Here is a 19,962-nt window from a genome sequence, read left to right as displayed (position 1 = left end):
GAGTAAATAATCAGTATTATGAAAAAATGGAAGGATAAAAGGGGCTTGGCAGTGATCTCTGCTAGTTTCTTTCTATTCCCTTTCTTTTAATCCTTTATGCGATCCTGAGCTGAAAGCAGAGGAAAGGCTATCTATTGGGTAAAATGGGAAGTAAATCTTGCTGTGGTCTTGGTCCAGGACTTGCTCCTCTCCTCCTCCACCATTCCCAGACCTTATATCAAGATCTTGGATAATGTCTTGCAGTATGGATAAGTGTAAACCCTTGTAGCATACATGCTGATACTGAAGGAAGAGCGAAGAACAATTAAAGGAGGAACTGAACTCCTGAAAGGCGGCTACTGCAGCAGTCTATGGGAGCAGAGCTGACAAGATCCTTCAGCTTGAACAGGGGAGGCTGCTGCAGGACATGGGGTTTGAAGTCCAAAGCTCTGTGGACTTTCCTCTGACAGAAAGAGCATTTGTCAGCAGAAAAGCCCACACTGCCATCCTTCAACTTGAACAGGAAAGGTTGCTGCAGGACATGGGGTTTGAAGTCCAAAGCTCTGTGGACTTTCCACTGACAGAAAGAGCATTTGTCAGCAGAACGGCCCACAGACACAGTGGGAACACATGCAATGCATTTGGCAGCGTGAAAGCAAACATTTCTGTAGTCAAGAACATAGACCATAAGAGTAGTCAAGAACATAGGAGGAGGGTTGCGATGGATGTTTGGACTTCAGGGTGACCTGCCTGCTTGATGTGAAGGTTGCAGATATCATGTCTCATTTGGATAAACTAGTAGATAGTGCTGGGGAGGAGGTAGTGGCTGTGGTGCATGTCAGCACAAGCAACATATGCGTAATGTAGTAGTTGGGCAAGCCTGGTGGCCAAAGTTAGGATGATAGGTAAGGAGATAAAGGATGGGTCCCCCAAGTGCTATTCATTCCACATCCAGGGCCAGACTGCCCAAACTAGGCCCAAACTGCCAAAACAGACTGCGGTTCATTTGGCCACAGGTAGTGGTAGGAAGGCAGTGTGTGAAGCATTTCATGGACTTGGTTGCAAACTTCCAAAAAAGTTCAACAGGTCTGTCAAATCGTGTGAATCATTCTTTTTTAACCTGATTTTAGGTATCTGAAGGGCACTTCTGTTACACCCATCCATTACAGAAAGCCCTTGAAGTGAACTAAACATTTGCTTTCCAAAAAATCAGTCTCCAGCACTTGGTTGACACAATGCATGCAAAGTATCATTGGCTTCCTCTAATACAGGGGTGCCCAAACCCCGGCCCGGGGGCCACTTGCGGCCCTCAAGGTCTCTTAATGCGGCCCTCAGGGAGCCCCCAGTCTCCAATGAGCCTCTGGCCCTCCGGAGGTTTGTTGAAGCCCACACTGGTCCAACGCAACTTCTCTCAGATTGACGGCGACTGTTTGACCTCTCATGTGAGCTGTGGGATGAGGGCTCCCTCCACTGCTTGCTCTTTCACATCTGTGATGCAGCAGCGGCAGCAAAGGAAAGGCCAGCCTTGCTTTGTGCAAGGCCTTTTATAGGCCTTGAGCTATTGCAAGACCTTCATTCGTTCATATAAGTTCATCTTTAATATATTCATTTATGTAAATTTATTCAAATTTGAAATGTAAATTAATTCTTTTTTTCCCCGGCCCCCGACACAGTGTCAGAGAGCTGATGTGGCCCTCCTGCCAAAAACTTTGGACACCCCTGCTCTAATACCAAGGGGGAATGATTTTTATACATTCCTTCCGTTGATTCTCATTTTACCATGACTCATAACATAATTTCCCCTGTCTTAGCCATCAACTTAGAAACATTTCCTCATGAATACAAGTGGGACCTTGGTATCCACTGATTTGACTCACCACTGTTACTGAGGTCCACTTTTAAATGCTTTGGAACAAGGAAAAAAGCATCAAAATCCAAATTCCTACCTTCACATTGTTAAATAACTATAATTTCATTCCAATAGATTCTATTATTCACCTCATCTAGCGGTTAAATGTGGTATTGCATCTATACCGGTGCATTCTGGGGTGACAATGGAAGAGCAAGAAACCTGGAAGTGGGTTTTTAAACCTATTTTTCCATTAATTTGGTATCCACTGATTTTTTTTTTTTAATTCACTGGGGGTTCTGGAACACTGTGGGGTTTGGTACTATGTTAGTATTTCCTTCCCCTTAAAATACAGAAGTTCTAGATATTCATGTTAACCTAGCTATTCTCTCTTTCTCTGCTTCCTGGCCAGGTACTGTTGGAGACTGGAAAAACCTGATGACTGTATCCCAGAGTGAACGGTTCGACAGTGTTTTCAAGGAGAGGATGGAAGTTTTGCTGGGATATCAAAGATGAATTATGAGCCTGACCTCAGCTCAAAAAAGGAACATTGATATATTCAGTGTGTATCCATACTTGTTCAAAATTAAGATGACTGAAATCCCAGCTAGAGCAATGTGGATCCAAATTCTGAAACATGGGGAATTATTTTCTGAATATAGTGCTATCCTTTAGGTACCCTGCCCATTGCCTGGAGAAATCAGGTCAGCATCTATAACTTCCTACACACTTGCATCTCCTTCTTATAGGAAATCTGGGGTGAGGTGCAATTGGGGTGAGGTGTTGTGTAGCTTAGGCTGACAGATAACAACTGGCCATGGTCAGCAAGCTTCATTGACAAATGAATTCATTTGGGTGGAAAGACAGAATAAATACGGTTTAAATAACTGTTAAAAAATGTGGAAGTTCAAATGCAGGTCTTCACCTGGCATGCTTCTTGTCAGTGAACAAAACTGAGTTCTTATTTAAAGGCCAAATGTAAAGGGAAACCTTCCTTCTGGGATTCCTGCACTGGATGGATAATGTGGGGTACATCATTAGTTCTAGCTGTACTAGATAGTGTCTTATATTGTGTCTCTATAGATCTTATTAGATGTGTGGTCACAGTTATAGAACTCTGAGCAATACAGAAGGTTTCTATAGCAAAGTGTTCACATGGACATTTCCGTCCAGGAAGAAATCCCTGGGACTACAATCATTTTTCAGATGCCAAGTTCCATACTAACTTTTGAAGATGTAATGTAACTCATCCAAATATTCTTTTATCACACTTTATACCCTAACCCTTTATACCCACTTTATGGGCTCTTTAAACACCATTCAGATATTTGAATTGTAGGCAGTTCCTTAGTAAATCATTGATGCAAACTGATTCTAGTGCAAACACTTGAAATTAATGCAGGCACTGTGATGCAACCATTTTACACACATCTGACAAGTCTGTATGATACATGCTACTGAGCTGTGTCAAGAATGTCATGTGCCTTTTTCTTGCTCACACTTGGAATCAAATTGTTCAACATTTGAACAATATTGCTGCGGGCAAGCGGGAGAAAATGGCGCCAGAGCGTCTTGGCCGCCTGCCCAAGGCGGGCGGCCGGCGGGAAGCCCGCGCGCAGCCCAGAAAGCGCGCGCGAACCGCCTAAGCGGCACGCGCGGCCCCCGCACTGGACCGGGCAAGCTGCACGGGCGGGCGCAGCCACCGCCGGCAGCGCTCCGACTCGCTCCCAGCGGGTGAGCGCCCGCGCGCCTGAGCCAGCTCGCGCGGAGCCTCCGCCGGCCACGGGCGCGGCGGGAAGAGCATGCAGCCCCCTCGGCGCGGGGGGGCGCTCGGCAGGCGCTGGTCCAAGCGCCCGGACCCGCCCGAGCGGCAGGCTCTGGGCACTGAGCCGAGTGCCCTGTCGCGCCTCCGCTGGCCACAGGCGCGGCGGGGAGCGGGCGCGCGCCCACCGGGACGGGAGCCGATCGCCGGGCGCTCCGGTGCACGGGCGCCGTGACCGCCCGAGCAGCGCCCCGCTGGAGCCGCAGGCGCGGCAGGTGGCGCGCGTCTCCCGGCTCAGCAGCCGCCCAGCAGGCGCTGAGGAGAGCGCTCCCACCGCAACTCAACTGCAGCCGACCACGCTGCAGCCTCTGCTCTGTAGCCCGGTGAAACGGGAGCACCCGCGTCACCGCTCGCTCGGGACTGACTCCAGACTATATGACGCGCCCCCAGGAGCAGGCGGGCCAATGGGGAACAAAGCCCCAGCCTGTCGCATCAGGCGGGGGCGGGGGTAACCACCATTAGCGCTGGAGGCGCTGGTCATTTTCTGTGCTTGAGGATCTGAATGTCAGGACCCAGACTGACTAGGAAATTCCAGGAGACAAAAGAAGTTTCTCTGACCGGTTTAAAGGAGCTCTTGGAAGGTAAGCATTGTCTCTATCAGCATCTCCCATCAAAACATATTAGTGCAGAAAGAGCTTTACTGAATTATAATGACAGAAAATCTTGTGACAGAATCTTTCAAGGCAACTTGAAAAGTTGTTCACATTAAAGTATGCTTTACTGGTTTCATGGTGCCAGAAGTCTTACATTTTTGCTGCAACAGCATGACATGGTTATTCTTTGAGAACTAATTCCTCCATTATGGACTTGATTACTTCCTGGAAAAAGAAATGGAATATTGTTGCTGTTGCTGTTTAGATGAGTTTCTGGGACTGTACCTAGAATGTTTACTATCACATTGCATCTCTCATTAAATAATCTTGTTGATTTAAGGTACAATCCTATGCATGCTCAGAAGTAAGCCATATTGTGTTCAATGGGACTTCTCTGAGGAAAGTGTGCATAGGACTGCAGCCTTAAATAATAACTGGAAAATATCTTACATGATTATCAGGATTAATGGCACTCTGTATTTATGATCCATGAAGATTTGTCACTAATGTTGGAAGTGGTATTATTTGAAAATGTAGTGCAAAAGGTATCCCATTCTCAAATGATGCAGAGAGGATCCAAAACAGGTTAGTCTTTTAGCCTAAAGATAGTGGTAAGAAGGCAGTGTGTGGTTTCATGGGCTTTGGTGCAAATGAAACACTCCCCCTCCCCAAAATGAAACAAGTCCACAAAATCATGTGAATCATTCTTTAATCAGAGTTTAAGAACCTCAAGAGCTACATGATCAATTACAGCAAGCCCTTGAAGTGAAACAGATAGCATTGATGTTTGCATTCTGGTCAGTTCATTTTCAGCACTTGGTTGACACTGCATGAGAAGGAACCTTGAATGCCTCAATACCAAGGGAGAATGATTTTTATACATGCTCTTTGTTAATACTCATTCTACCATAATTCATAATGCTAGGAACTGTTGTCACTCTTGTATCACTGTACCAGTGGTGTTAGTGATGGACCCATCAGAGAAGTACCTGTTCAAATACAAGGGGATTTATTTCATACCAGATGTGGCTACAACTGAATACCTAGATTCACTGGAGGATTTTGAAATCAGAGACAGTGATGTGTTCCTAGTCACATATCCCAAATCAGGTAAGACTGGAAGCGTAAGTCAGACTTCTCTTTGTTTCTGTAATAAACACCTTCTGTATTAACTTTCTCTAGCCATTCCGTGAGAACTTTCAGACAATGATTTCTTTAGTCACCGTTTTATGTGAGTTAGAGCTGAAGCAACACAAAGAGAAATGTAGAAACTCTGCCAGAGTCCTACCACATTGGAGCCCATCATGGATCTTTTCAGTCCTAACCATAGGCTACTTCCAAAACTTGGAAGAAATACCTTTGATGTGAATCAGCTGATCAAAGTACTTTGGGCTGATAATTCACATTCTTCTTCTATCGTTTCTACTTCCATTGTGGATAATGTGGTGCATGACACTATTTCACTTTATTACATTATTATTAGTACTACCCCATTTGGAATACAACAATGCTTTTGAATGGGCATACTTCTTGAGGTGCAGCTCCTGCCTCAACATGACAATTCTGACCAAGTTTCGGGCTGTAGCCCTCTTCATTCACCCCTGAACTCACACCTAAGGACATGTTTACTTCAGCTGCTGACATTCGGCCTTTACTACTCTTGCCTTCAGGTTGGACCCTTCCATGAGCGAGGTGATGTGGTTGCCTCAAGTGGAGGGCATGGCATGCCAAGCAGTGCCGTGGCACCCTAGGCAGCACCCTACTGGCCTGTCCACTGCCACCTCTCCTGTCTCTGCCCACATGCACCTTCTGCTGCCTGCCCTCTCTGTGTCTCTGTGTTCTGTTCCTCCCTCTCCCCTCTGTCGTGTCACCACCAGCTGCCTCTCGCCAGGGCCCTATTTAACTGTCATCACTGCAGCCACTGCCACTGCACTGCAGGGTCAGGGGGCATCCACATGTGCTACTGTGCGGAAGAGCAGTGAGTGGAGCTGGAAAGTGGGCAAGGAAGGAAATTAGTGCTGAGTGAAGCTGAGAGGGTAGAGCTCTGTGCCATACCGTACTGCCTCAGGCAGTCACCTGTGAGAGGGGACTGTGCTGACTTGGCTTGCTGTCTATCTCCTTGTGTTGTGTCCTTCACTACTTTAGCTTAGACTGTTGGCTCTTTGGAGCAAAGAAGCACCTGCTTTGGTTTCTGTTGCTCCTTAAAGCACCCTCTACATCAATTGTTTGAAATAAGCTGAATGATATTCTCATTACAGGCACTGTATGGACTCAACAAATTTTGAGCTTGATTTACCATGAAGGTCATCGAGATGGAACTGAAAACACAAACTTAATGGACCGAGTACCATGGCTGGAGTACAATTTCAACAATTTAGATTACATCAGTCTGCCATCGCCTCGTCTCTTTGCTACTCATTTGCCCTACTTTTTAGTTCCAAAGGGTTTGCGGAGTGGAAGAGCAAAAGTAGGTCCTGCCACTAATTCTGTAAATTTAAATTGTTGTTCTCTGTTCTTTTAACATAACATTTCAGTTCCAATGATAGTATTTCATGTTATTTTTCTCCCTTTCTTTTCCATTTTGGTATGAATGAAAGACTCTTATCTAAGGAGAAATCACACATTGCCCTAAATGTGTAGTTTGACCACAGTGCTTGTCCTTTCAAAGTTCCTTAGTGGTCAGAGATGTAGTGGATGTCTCATCAGCCTTGGGCATAGGGCTGCTTTGGGCACAGTAATTCACCTGTTCCTGCTGCAGCATGGCTTTGATAAAACTTGCACTGGTGCAACTGCTTTAAGTAGCGCAACCTGTTTCACATCTACACAAAATGCCAGCCACTGTCTTGTCCTCCCCAGCTGCCACCACACATGGCAAGCAGAGAGGCATGTGTGGCAGGTGCTCTAGGAGCTACACCAGTCCTGCTAAGACAGTGGAGTCATAGCCAGAGGGGAGAGGGAAGGGCAGGGGGAGTAACTCAGTAGTTCAGGGGAGAGCACGAGGTGGGGAGCAGGCTGGAGAGGGAGCATCACAGTGGCATACACAGACTCCAGATCCTATCCCCCCAAATTTAGCCCTGTGACCTCCTTACTCTCTTGGATGTAGAGCAGCTATAGAGCTGTCACAGGTCCAAGTCCACCAGGTTGTCTACCAGGATGTAAGGGACAAGTTCTCTTACCTGGAGGAGTCTCCCTGGTTGCCCTGACCATAGCATGCAGTGCATGGTTGCATCATGTAACTGGTGGTCAACTGGTGGTCAATAGAATTGGGGAAAAAGTCTTTTATTTGGGTATCCCAGCATCCCAAAATGGTAGAATTTGAAAGGACTGTTCAAAAGGACTGTACAACATGCTGTTTTTGAACAGGTTGATTGGCTAACATCAATATGAGCCATGCCATTTGTCCAGCCTGAATGATTCCTAATTGCATATTTTCCAGAGCAGAATCCTATAGGGGCACAGCTCTTGTGGTGTTCAATGATAGTATTTATTAGCTCTCTCAATGGAAGCAGTGGCGTAGCTAAGGAGGTGCAGGGGTGGCAGTTGCACTGGACAGCAAGCTTTAGGGGGGCAACAAGCTGAGCTTGACACTAGTGATCAAAATTGTGAAAATCTTGGTATGTATGAATAATACCATCATGTTATATATCATCGGAAAGGTAATTTAATGCGGAATGCAGTGAAACAAACTACACTGGAATATCTGTATTCTATCAAAAGTTATGGCCAATTAACCAGAAAATGAAAACACAACTGCCTTGTGGAACAAAAAGTGGATTTGTTTAACTCCAAACTGACCTATGAGACTGATTGTTCTGAGTGCCAATGAGATGTTATTATGATACAGCATGGAACCAATAACTTTTTATTTATTTACATAATTAAATTTGATTTTGTCATTCGGGGGGCCAAAAAATCTTCTTTGACCCCACGTGGCAGATATATGCCTTAGCTATGCAACTGACTGGGGGGAAGCAGCAGAGAAAGTGGGTTGTGAGCTGCTGGGTGGAGGAGGTGGGTTCCTCCCAATTTTGACTTTTTAAAAAGCCTGGGCGTGATGTCACTTCCAGTTGTGACATCACTTCCAGGGCAACATTTTGAACTTGGCACCGGGCTACACGATCATTAGCTGCACCATTGAATGGAAGTAAATCGTAAAATGGAGAAGGCAGTTGCAATAAAGCAGATTATGGGAAATCCAAGAGTCACAAAGGCATTGACCAAATCAGGGAGAACTGGAACAGTATATACTGGCGCAATGAGGTGCAATCCAATCCTATCCAACTTTCCAGCTCTGATGCAGCCACACCAATGGGGCAAGCACTGCATCCTGCAGTGGGGATCAGTCATGGATGCCTCTCAAGGTAATGGAATGTTTCTTTTGTTACCATAGGGTCACACTGCGGCTTCACTGGCCTTATGACGTTGGATAGGATTGGGCCCTTTTACAATCAAGTTTTGAAGGACTGAGGAGAGATTTGTAAATGTGAGAACAGTGACCTGAGTGAGATCTTCTCTAACCAGAAAAGACGGTCATAGTCAAGTGAGGAAGAAGGAGAATTGAAACAAGATAGGAAAGCAGTTTCTTTTCCAGAGTTAAAGCCTCTGACGTGTGTCTTGTGATAATGCTGAGAGACAGCAGGTCACCAGGGCTATAAACCATCCTGAGGACAGCATCAGAAGTACCAAGGAGATCAGAGCACAATTCTTAGGGAAAATTTTTTCCCCCAATCTCTGATTTTGACTAATATAAAAGGTTGGTGATTAGAATATATATATTTTTAATTCCTGCAGCTTATTTATGTGGCCAGAAACCCAAAGGATGTCTTGGTCTCCTATTATCATTTTTCCAAACTTTCAAAGAAATTGGAAGAAGTAGAAGACTTTGATACTATCATGGAGAGATTTTTAGAAGGGAAAGGTAAGAATTGTTGGCTACTGCATGACGAAGCTCTGTTGTTCCTCTGCTTGCTTTCTCCTTTGAGAAAGAGAAAGGACCACAGATGATTTTGCCAGAGTTAATTTGTCCTTGAGCACTTATTTCTGAGGAACCCGTAAACTGATCAGGAGGAGTGCTGTCCAGTGGACTGCAGAAAGATTTATCTCTGTGCTGTGCAGTTTGTCTAACTGACATATTCACTTGTATATGTTCTTTGATATGCATCTATTCCTAGAAAGACCTGGTTCAGTTTTCACCCATTTCCTTTTTCTGAGCAATCTTCCTTTCAGTTGTCAGTAAGTCATGAGGCTGCACAACGTGTTCAGCTGTCCTAAGTGGACACATCAGTCTAGCTATCACGATTAAGATTGCCTGAAATGATGGCAGTTTCTTTCAGTTTATCACCATTCATTCCATGTCTTCAAAGCACAGCACATGCATCATCTCCAAAGTCCTTAGATGTCCTTCAAAATATCTTGTAGGTAGATCAGTATTTTTAATCCCAAATTACAGCTGCTGGACGTTAGGTATGGGGAGCTCAGGCCTCAGAACATGGTCACGGCTGAGAGAAATTTGAATTCTGCAACTTACATCAAAGCCTGTAACTGCACCTATTTGCCTTTAGATCGACACTAAGTTTTATACCAAACTATTTATCTCCTACCAGTAATATATAATTCATGGTTGGACCACATTGAAGGCTGGTATGCTCACAGGAATGACTTCAATATCCTCTTCCTTACATATGAAGAAATGAAGAAGGTAAGACATGGCACAGTTATTTATGGCACAACCCGATTGGGCCTCTGTGTGTTCCGAACACGTGTTCTGGTAATGCCGAGTGCTTTACAGTCATCGCCAGCAGTGACACGCCATAAAGTGTGGCCACAACAGGCAAACAGCCGTACCTGCATGATGCTGCCACTGAGGGAATGCCAACATGGATGCGTTGTCATGGGGATGAGAGGAATGGGGACTGAAGAAAGAACGGGGTGAAGACTGTTGTGTGCGCATGCATGCACATGTGAACACCAGGAATGGGGCAGTACTGGTGGCAGTTGTGCCACCAATTGCATATCCCCCTTCTTGGCCTTGATCCATCTACTCAGGTCCATTCAGATTTTCTCTGGCAAAGTAGCTTGCACGGGTCTGAGTAGACCTGTCAAGGCAGCAGAGGATTTCCCTGGGGCAAGGGGAAAAATGTTCCCTTAATTAAGGAGACCTTTGAGACCTGAAACCCCCCCCCCCAGGAATTTCAGTGTGCCCCCCATTGGCACAGGTGCATCATCACCTGAAGAATTAGGTAGGATGGGGTTCTTTGCTTCATTCTAAAGAACACACAAAAACCACCTTTATTTTGGCCTTTCATCAAGCCTTTTTCAAAGCCTTCATGATTGTTTGGATCCCAGAACATTAAAGCAGTTAGAAAGTGAAAGAAAGTAATCCATATGAATGCAGAGGCAATTTGGTGCCCCCCTCACCTCTACCACCAAATGGAGAATGTTACATTATAGAACTGACATCAAAGAAGTGAGCAAAGTCCAGGGAGAATTGATCCCCAGCCTCTGAAATAGTAATCATTTTCTTTCTTGTCGTATGCTATTAGGCTATGATACCCTGTTGTAGATTATTTGCCTTCAAGACTTTGTCCAATTTCAGGATCTGCGAGGCACAATATTGAAAATATGCAACTTCTTGGGAAAGAGGCTGACTGAAGAGTGTGTGGACGAGGTTGTGGACAAGGCTACATTTGATAAAATGAGACAGGATCACAGAAGCAACTATGACAACATGAGTTCTAATCTCATTGATATAAGCAAAGGACGCTTTCTTCGCAAAGGTGAATGAATGCAGGTTCAGATATGAAGTACTGCCCAGTCATTACAGAGCCAACACTAATCCCATATTCCAACAAGATGAACAACATTGGAATTATTGTGAGGCTTCTCTGTTAAATTGAACAAGGTTGCACATGGGGACTATGAAGGAAGAAGTGGTGGTAGCTGCCAGAGAATTGGCCAACTCCTTTACTTCTTTTGGCTCAGCCTCAGATTTGGCAGCCCTCTGTTCCCATGCAGTACCCAGATACCTGGGGTTCATGCTAGAACAGGATGCATCAGCAATTGGAAAATCAATGGAGTTGTAGGTTAGAAGTGTCCAGAGAATCATGGGGACAGGAAGAGCAGCTGACAGGAAAACCGCTGGGGACAGGAAGAGCAGCTGAAATGTTAATACCTTGAGCAGACAACTCTCTTTTTCTCTTCCTATTCCATGGCTGGAGAACTGGACTATTGTAAAGGACTCCTTAGGAAGTGGCAGGGGCTGTAGTAACTCGAGAATTGCTGAGGCACAAGCTACATCTCCTCTGAGTCCCTGAGCTGGCAAGGATGGAGACAGTTAGAAAAGGTGGTATTGTATTGACTTGGATCTCATCCCTCCTAGTGTGCATACCCTACCTCCAGTGGTAAGGAGAAAAGCCCAGCACCCTAGGGAAGGTACCAGGAGGTACCAGGATCATACTAAATCAAATCCAAACACTACTATTTTGGGGGCTCTTTTCATGCCACCTGTGAAAGTATTCCTGTTGTGATCTTGTGTCAGTAACCCTAAGCTTCATCCTTGATAATTGAGCAACAGAATTTCCTGTGTCTTAGCCAGCAGCCTGGAAACATTTCCTCATGAACACTGCTTTGATTTAAACACTATGTGCTTTTATTTGACACTATGTTGGCATTTCCCTCCCCTCCCCTTCAAGTACAGAAGTTCTAGATATCCACATGAACACAACTATTCTCTCTCTTTCTCTGCTTCTGGGCCAGGTACTGTTGGAGACTGGAAAAACACAATGACTGTAGCCCAGAGTGAACGGTTCGACAGTGTTTTCAAGGAGAGGATGGAAAAGCTGCCCTTCAAGTTTTGCTGGGATATCAATGATGAATTATGAGCCTGCCCTCTGCTGGAAAGAGGAACATTTATGTATGCAGTGTGTACATGTAATCTGTATTTGTTCAAAAGAAAGATCACTGAAATCCTAGCCAGAGCTGTGTGACATCAAATTCTGAAACATGGGGAATTGCTTTCTAAATGTTGTACTACCATGTAGGTAAACTGCCCTTTGTCTGGGCAGCATCCATGGGATTCCTACCCATTTGTATCTTCTCACAAGAAATCTGGGGTTTGCAGTGGGGTGAGGGATTGGGTGGCTTTAGAAAGCCACTGGCCCAAGGTCAGCAAGTTTAATAACTTCATCCAGTGCTTTCTGTTTGATGCTCATAAGTATCACGTATCTTTCCGTGTTAATTAACTTGTTTATTCTGTAGTTTTGCCTTTTGGAACACTTGAGCATGTTGAGTGAGAGGTTCTAGCATTTTCCTTCTTTAGGTTTGTCTTATCTCCTAAGGGTAGCCAGAAGTTGAATTTCAGAGGGCAATGGGGACATGTGCCCATTTAGTGCCAATATATGAGTAGGGAGGCCAGGCAGCTTGCACACTGTTACTTCTGCTGTTTATTTTGAATGGTGAATGACCAACAATACTCGGGACAAATGCAACTCTAGCATATCTTTAACCAAATTAACAAACACTTTCCTGGCCTTTAATCTGATGGAAAACAGGCAGTTGCAAAGTGACTACTGCTTATAAAATATACAATAAACCATGTAACAGTATCATGTAACAATGGAAAGGGAAACTGGCTTAGACAGTCATCTGTCAACCCTCACCCAGACCCACACTTGGAGGAAACCCCCTCAAAAGGGAGAGTTTGGGGCTCTACAGGTGATCCCAGCACCAATGAAGAACCGACCATTGAAACACTCCTGTCCTTCATGGAGGCTTGGGGTTTCCCAGCTTCCCTTAAAATCCTCCAATAATCTCTCCTGAGCTTTCACTGGCCCAGTAGCTCTTCCTTAGAACTAACCCCCTGGCCTCCTCATCTTTTTGAGCTATCCCTACTTCTGGCTCTTATAGTGCAGCCTTGGGCTCCTGGCCTGCCTATCCTGCATCCACCTCTGGTCTACCACTCCAGCCAGTCTTACCTCCAGAGCTGTGAATAGTCCCTTATTCATCTCCCATGTAGTCAGAGCACTACAAGAGGGTCCCTATTTTCATGTGTGAAATCTTGGAAGAGATTTGCCTCACCTCTGATCTCCAGGGTAGACTGCGAATGAGGCTGAATGAAGCATCCCAAGCTTTTCACCAAGGGTACATAGCTCACTGGAAGAGCATGCAAAAGCTCCCCAGTTCTCCAGGTAGGAAAGAGAAGATTTTCTGTCTGAAATCTTGAGAGCTGTTTCCTATCAGTGTCAATGGAACTGTTAGAGGGCTAGCTGACTCTGATCCAATAGGGTCTGTCCCCAGACAACAGGAATCAAAACAATTGCACAGCGCTTAGGGGGTTTCCCCACTATAGTGGGGTCTTTTGATCCCGAATGGAGCCACTCTGAGATGACATTACCAACTTTAAAGAAAGCTTTATTGAGTACATCTCAGCAAAGAAAATGGCAAGCTAAGCTATTAATACAACAACGTCCTAGCGCCCTACTCATTATCTCATCTCACACATACCTCGCAGCCAGAGAATCACGTTGTGACACTGAAATGATTGTGCAACTGCAGCTTGGAGAACAAGATGAAAAGTGTTCTCCGTTCATTCATACACTCTTGTCTTCCACTTTCTCACTCATATTTACTGAGGTGAACTGATTGTTTTGCACTTGATGGAATTGCTGTCTCAGAGCAAGAGAAAACCAGTAAGTACGGATGTCTGCCAGCTTCAGTACCTTATTTCTTCAACCTTTGGTTGAGGCCTTTCATTGTACCATCTCACGTTGACTTCTTGAATTGCTGTTCTCTATTCTTCTAACATAACATTTCAGTTCCACTGATAGTATTTCACGTTAAGCGGCTCCTCCCCTTTGGAGCCATGTGGTTGGGGGGGGGGGGAAACAGAGGTGATCAGAAATACATTTTATTCCTGAGACAGGAGATGGAAAAAGCAACCGTCCTTATCAGAATTAAGAATTTTAAGGAAGAAAAAAGAGGGAACGTCCAGAGAGCATGTTTGAAGAAGAGGAAGAATTTTTGGATTAAATTCAAAAAGAACAGAATGACAGAGAACAAAGGAAGTACTAAGACAGAAAGTGAAAATGGCTGAACAAGTAGAATTTTTTTTTTCCTTTTGTAGATATTAATGGACCAAATTCTTTTTAGAAATGAAGAGTATTCTATCAATTATATTAAATCAAAGTAGATGCAAAACAAAACTTGGAACACAAATATTGCAAAAATTAAAGTGGTATTGAGATAACTAAAAAGGTTATTCTTTAAAAGAAATTATATAAAATAATTTATAGATGGTATTTAATTTCAGAGAAAATAGTAAAAATGTACCCTGGGTCATCAAACAAATGTTGGATTAGTAAAGAATTCAGGAAATTTTTTATTAGATGTGGTGGATATGCAAAAAAAAAAAAAAAAAAGAAATATTGGAAAATGATATATAAATTGTTACAAGAGATATTCAAGTGTGTATTACCATTTGAACTGGAAACATTCCTCTTAAATGCGACATCAGAAACTAAGAATCAGATAAGAAATATTTTATTCTAAATATTAGTTTAGTGGCAAGAAGAGCGTATAAGTAAAAATTTGAAGCCTTTTTATGATTGGATAGATAATTGTAGATAAAAAAATATTGATTGTTTAGTTAAATTATTAATCAGTAGATTAACAAATATGATAATTTTTGTATTGATGAATAATTTCGTTTTTAAACATCATTTTTTTTTTGGACTAATGTATGTTGTAATCGATGGACAATACCCTCATGTGTAACCTGTGTAGTCCCAGCCCTAAGTCTAACTGATTTTCCTTACCTGTATCTGTAATAAATAAATAAACTCCGTTTTAAAAAAACAGAAATGCATTTTATTCCTGCAGCTTATTTATGTGGCCAGAAACCCAAAGGATGTCTTGGTCTCCTATTATCATTATTCTAAATTTTCAACGAGATTAGAAGAAATAGATTTTGATTTTTTCATGGAGAGATTTTTAAATGGTAAATGAAAGGATGATTGGCTATTGAATTATAAAGCACTTTTGTCTCTCTGCTTTCTTTCTCCTTTAAGAATGAAATCTAGGTGCTAGGAGTGTTGTCCAGTGGCTTCCCAAACCCCCTGGAGGTCCTGCATATTAAGTTAAAAAAAACCTCTGTCCCTGGCAGCGGTGCAATCCTGGGGATTACGTCGTTGCCTTTTTCCCACTCCCGCAAAGTCTTAGTGCTTCTCAGACTTCTGAGAAGATGTTTGGAAACCATGGCGCTAGACTGACATATCACTCAATACATATTTTGTTATGCATGTTCTTCTAGAAAGACCAGGTTCAATTTTCATTGATTACCTTTTCCTGAGCGGCTTTTCTTTCACTTGTCAGTAGTCTAAATCAGTGTTCTTCTTCAACCCATTTGTCACAACTCTCTGGGAGTTGTGACACCTCATATAGGGGAGGTGTCATGGGGTCTGGGTTGGAAGAGTACATGTGCTTCCCGAAGGCTACTCTGAGGACCTCCTGGCAGACAGACACTCAAAGCGGTGATAATACAAAGTGAAATGGGTTAAGTCTTATCCGTTTCACTTCGTATCTCATTCTATCTTCTGGCAACTCAGCAAGAGGGTAGTTGCGCTGGCTTCGGTTCTGCTAACAAGCATGTATTATACCAACTAATCACTTCCCACTATTGGAGATGGGATCACGCTGTCGCTGGGCCAAGCTCACATCACCTTACCGATTGGCACCCTGCCAGGAGTCCTCAAACTAGCCTTCAGGAAACTCAGGTACCAACCAGCCCCTGCCCACTCCTGGTCGCTTCAGCACATATACTGTGTGAGACTGTGTCACCAGTCTCGTACTTTTTTATTTTGGGGTTGGTTGACGACCACTAGTCTAAATCATGAGGCTGCATAACACGTTCAGTTGTATTAAGTGGTCTCATCAGTCTAGCAAGAGTTGTCTGAAATCATGGCAGTTAGTTTCTTTCAGTTTGTCACCAAAACGTGGCATTCGAATCGTTCATTGTCTTCAAAGCACAGCACATGCATTGTCTCCAAAGTCCTCAGAAGTCCTTCAGAATATCTTGGAAAGTAGATCAGTATTTTTATCCCCATATTGCAGATACTGGTGGTTAGATATGGGGAGCTCAGGCATCCGAACAGGTTCATGGCTGAGAGAAAGTTGAACTTTCTAACATCACAGCCTGTAACTCCATCTGTTTGCCTTTAGATGTGCATAACGTTTATACCAAAATAACTTATTTCCCGGCAGTGCTACCTGGTTCATGGTTAGATCACGTCGAAGGCTGGTATGCTCACAGGGATGACTTTAATATCCTCTTCCTTACATATGAAGAAATGAAGAAGGTAAGACATGGCACAACTATTTATCGCCCAATAGTCTCTGTGTGTTTGGAATGCATGTTCTGGTGATGCGTAGCCATTTATGGCCATTACAGACAGTGACATCCCATAAAGTGCAGCTTGGCTGTTACCACAATAGGTAAGCAGCTGTACCGGGGTGATGGCAGCCACTGAGGGAACCCCAGCATCAGTATGTTGATGGGTGGACAGTGGATGGGAGAACAGGGAAGGTACTAGAAGGAACAGGGCGAGACTGGGGCAGGAGTGTGTGTGTCAGGGCAGGAAGTGGGCAGCGCTGACTGTAGTGTTGCCACCAATTTCTTATTCCTCTTCCTGGCCTTGATCTCCCTACCCAGGTCCACTCAATCCTACATACACCAGCTCCACCCAGGTCCTACATGCACCAGCAAAGTAGCTTGTGCAGGTCTGAGTAGAACCATCAGCAGAGGATTACCCTGGGGCAAGGGCAAAATGTTCCCTTACATGGAGGAGGCCCTTGACACCTGAAACTCCTCCATAGGATGTAGCAAGAACCCTAGTGGCGTGGCTGCATCAGCACTGGGGAAGTCTGGAGGATGGGGCTCTCCTCTTCTTATTAAGCAACACACAGGAATCACCCCCCTTTTTGCCTTTAGTCAAGCATTCTCCACAGCCTGAAGGCTTTGGATTCTGGAATATAGAAGCAGATTGAAAAGGAAAGGAAGGAACCCAGATGCGTGCAATTTAGTGCCTCCCCCACCTCTTCTGCAGTTCCAAACAAAGCAGTACCGAATAGAGAATGTACAATATAGAACTGACATTAGAGAAATGAGCAAGTTCAGTTTCTCTGAAATATGGGTCATCATTTTCTTGTTCTGTGATATTAGGTTATTAGGCAGTTATGGTACCCTGTTGTAGATGACTTCCTAGGAAAAATTTGTCCAATTTCAGGATCTGCGAGGCTCTGTATTGAAAATATGCAATTTCTTGGGAAAGAGGCTAACTGAAAAGGTATTGTTTCAGGTTGTGGACAAGGCTACATTTGATAAAATGAGACAGGATCACAGAAGCAACTATGAGAACCTTCCTGATGATGTAGATATGATAGAAGGCATAGTTATGCTATACTATGCTCACCTGAAACGTATGTTTCTGATCTGTCTGTAAGTTAGAGTAAAGAGAAAAAAAATGGTTTCGGTTTAAAAGTCAAGCGGTTGGCTGAACTTGGCTGCATGCCACAGATGTTCTCTGCAGAACAATGTCGATACATTTGCATCAATAGGCCTTTGTTTTCCAAAGAAGAGGGGGGGAAAATATTTGTGCTTTTAAAATCGATTTGAAGGCTTTTTAAGAGCAACAGGCTGCACACAAATGCTGAAAACAGTATTATAGCAAATATTTATACTGGATCTCATAGAAAATATTAGCCAGCTTAGTTTTCCTTATTCTTCATTTTAAAACCAGTTTTGGTGCCTAAACGAGTGTAACTAACACTATCTTAAGTAAGTTTTAGTGGTCTAACTGCATGAAAGGGTTTAAGAAAACATATCAAAGCTATTTCCAGTTAACATCAAAGGTCAGGTTCCCAGAGAAAGGCATAAGGCTGCAATTTTTTTAGCTGAGCCCGCAAACCCCATGGCAAGTAAGTTGCATTTCAAGGATTCTTTTGGATACATGAAGATGAAGTCATGAGATGGTTATGAGATGAGGTCAGTTCTGAGCAAAATTGAAAGTGCAGTACTACCTACTGACTGCTCAAAATCTGTGAATTGTATATGTTGAATGTAATCTGAACAACTGGTGATTTGTAACCCCACCAATCAAATGTCTGCTATCCTGAGCCAATGACGTGTCTCAAGGAGGGAACCCACATTGTAATAAAAGTGAGCTGGAGAGGGCGCTCTGGGCTTCTCTTCTTCTCACTTCTGACTCTCACATTCACTCTCAATGCTTGGAAAGAATCCCTTGAGACGCTGTGTGATGGGAATACAATAAACGCTTGGAATTGATCACCACTCTTGCCTACTAAGTTTGCTTTTGAACCTTGGAATATCCTGCAACATCTGGGAACACCTTGCAACAGATGTAAGCCAAGGGCGTTTTCTTTGCAAAGGTGAGTGAATGGAGGTTAATATTTGAGGTAGTGCTCAGTCGTTGCAGAACCACTACTAATCCCAACATGATAAAATCTTATGATGAAAATCAACTTATAAACATTGCAATGACTGTGGGACTTCTCTGTTAAATACAAGGCTGCATATGGGGAATATGGTGGTAGCTTACAGAGGATTGGCCAATTCTTGCTTCATTTGGCTCAGCTTCTGATTTGCCTGCTTTGTCCTTCTGTTCTCGTGCAGTACCCAGATAGCTGTGGTCCATGCAAGAACAGGCATGAACAGGAATAGCACTAGATTAGTAGGTCAGCCCTATGAATTGTCTGGTGCTCCAGCCACTGGGGACAGGAACAGAGGATAAATTGTTAACATTTAGCTGTTAGCAGCCTGTTCTATTCTTCCGTTTTCTGTTCCTTTGGAGCTGGAGAATTGTAAAGACTCCTTGGAAAGTGGTAGGGGCAGGAGTGTCGCAAGAATCTGTGGAGTCACATGCTACAACTTCTCTAGCAGTTGGGAAGGTATGAAGACACTGAAGAAGAGGTGGTGCATGCTCTGTAATTACATTAATCTCACCCATGTTGGTATATATACTTTCCCTTCAAAGGCAAGGAGACACACCTCTTCAGGCCTAGTCAGCTTCATCGATAATCAAGCAACAGAATTTCCCCCGTCTTAGCCACCAATTTGGAAATGTTTCCAAATATTGCTTTTATTTAAGGACATTTGACACTATGTTAGCTTTCCTCTCCCCTTCAAGTACAGAAGTTCTAGATATCCACGCGAACACAGCTATTCTCTCTCTTTCTCTGCTTCTGGGCCAGGTACTGTTGGAGACTGGAAAAACACAATGACTGTAGCCCAGAGTGAACGGTTCGACAGTGTTTTCAAGGAGAGCATGGAGAAGCTGCCCTTCAAGTTCTGCTGGGATATCAGTGATGAATTATGAGCCTGCCCTCTGCTGGAAAGAGAAACATTTATATATGCAGTGTGTACATGTCAGCCATATTGTTCAAAATAAAGATGACCGAAATCCTAGCTAGAACTGTGTGACACCAAATTCTGAATCATGGAGAATTATTTTCTAAATGTTGTGCTATCATGTGAGGTACCTTGTTCTTTGTCTAGAGAAATCAGGGCAGCATCCAAGGGATGCTAAACCACTTGCATCTTCTCCTCACAGTTTGCACACTGTTGCTGCTGCTGTTTATTTTAAATGGTGAATGACCAGCCATACTCGAGACAGATACTTCTTCAGTAGATGTTTAACCAAAAGAACAAA

General features: G+C 43.7%; 2 protein-coding genes across 2 annotated transcripts; both read left to right on the top strand.

Annotated features, from left to right (window-relative positions):
* The first annotated feature begins 3,900 nt into the window (after positions 1–3,900).
* Positions 3,901–15,076, top strand: LOC136639433 (amine sulfotransferase-like). Its single transcript, XM_066613615.1, has 7 exons — positions 3,901–4,231; positions 5,201–5,353; positions 6,502–6,710; positions 9,035–9,161; positions 9,847–9,941; positions 10,839–11,019; positions 11,999–15,076. Exons 1-7 carry the CDS (start codon positions 4,153–4,155, stop codon positions 12,121–12,123), a joined length of 969 nt encoding a protein of 322 aa, XP_066469712.1. The 5' UTR covers positions 3,901–4,152; the 3' UTR covers positions 12,124–15,076.
* On the top strand, positions 13,897–19,729 carry LOC136646877 (amine sulfotransferase-like). Its single transcript, XM_066622731.1, has 6 exons — positions 13,897–13,929; positions 15,119–15,242; positions 16,499–16,593; positions 17,521–17,713; positions 18,653–18,682; positions 19,505–19,729. Exons 1-6 carry the CDS (start codon positions 13,897–13,899, stop codon positions 19,627–19,629), a joined length of 600 nt encoding a protein of 199 aa, XP_066478828.1. The 3' UTR covers positions 19,630–19,729.
* The last annotated feature ends 233 nt before the right edge of the window (positions 19,730–19,962 follow it).

The sequence above is a fragment of the Tiliqua scincoides genome, chromosome 1 (assembly GCF_035046505.1).
Source record: "Tiliqua scincoides isolate rTilSci1 chromosome 1, rTilSci1.hap2, whole genome shotgun sequence".
Classification (NCBI taxonomy): domain Eukaryota; kingdom Metazoa; phylum Chordata; class Lepidosauria; order Squamata; family Scincidae; genus Tiliqua; species Tiliqua scincoides.
The sequence above is the reverse complement of the archived record's forward strand: the minus strand, read 5'-3'. Positions and strand labels throughout refer to the sequence as shown.

Coding starts and splice junctions, on each gene's coding strand:
- LOC136646877 (XM_066622731.1), top strand. CDS start 13,897: ATGGAATTGCTGTCTCAGAGCAAGAGAAAACCA. Junction 17,714..18,652: donor ATACTATGCTCACCTGAAAC/GTATGTTTCTGA, acceptor ACCTTGCAACAG/ATGTAAGCCAAGGGCGTTTT. Junction 18,683..19,504: donor AGGGCGTTTTCTTTGCAAAG/GTGAGTGAATGG, acceptor CTTCTGGGCCAG/GTACTGTTGGAGACTGGAAA.
- LOC136639433 (XM_066613615.1), top strand. CDS start 4,153: ATGTCAGGACCCAGACTGACTAGGAAATTCCAGGAGACAAAAGAAGTT. Junction 4,232..5,200: donor TTTAAAGGAGCTCTTGGAAG/GTAAGCATTGTC, acceptor TCACTGTACCAG/TGGTGTTAGTGATGGACCCA. Junction 9,942..10,838: donor CATATGAAGAAATGAAGAAG/GTAAGACATGGC, acceptor GTCCAATTTCAG/GATCTGCGAGGCACAATATT.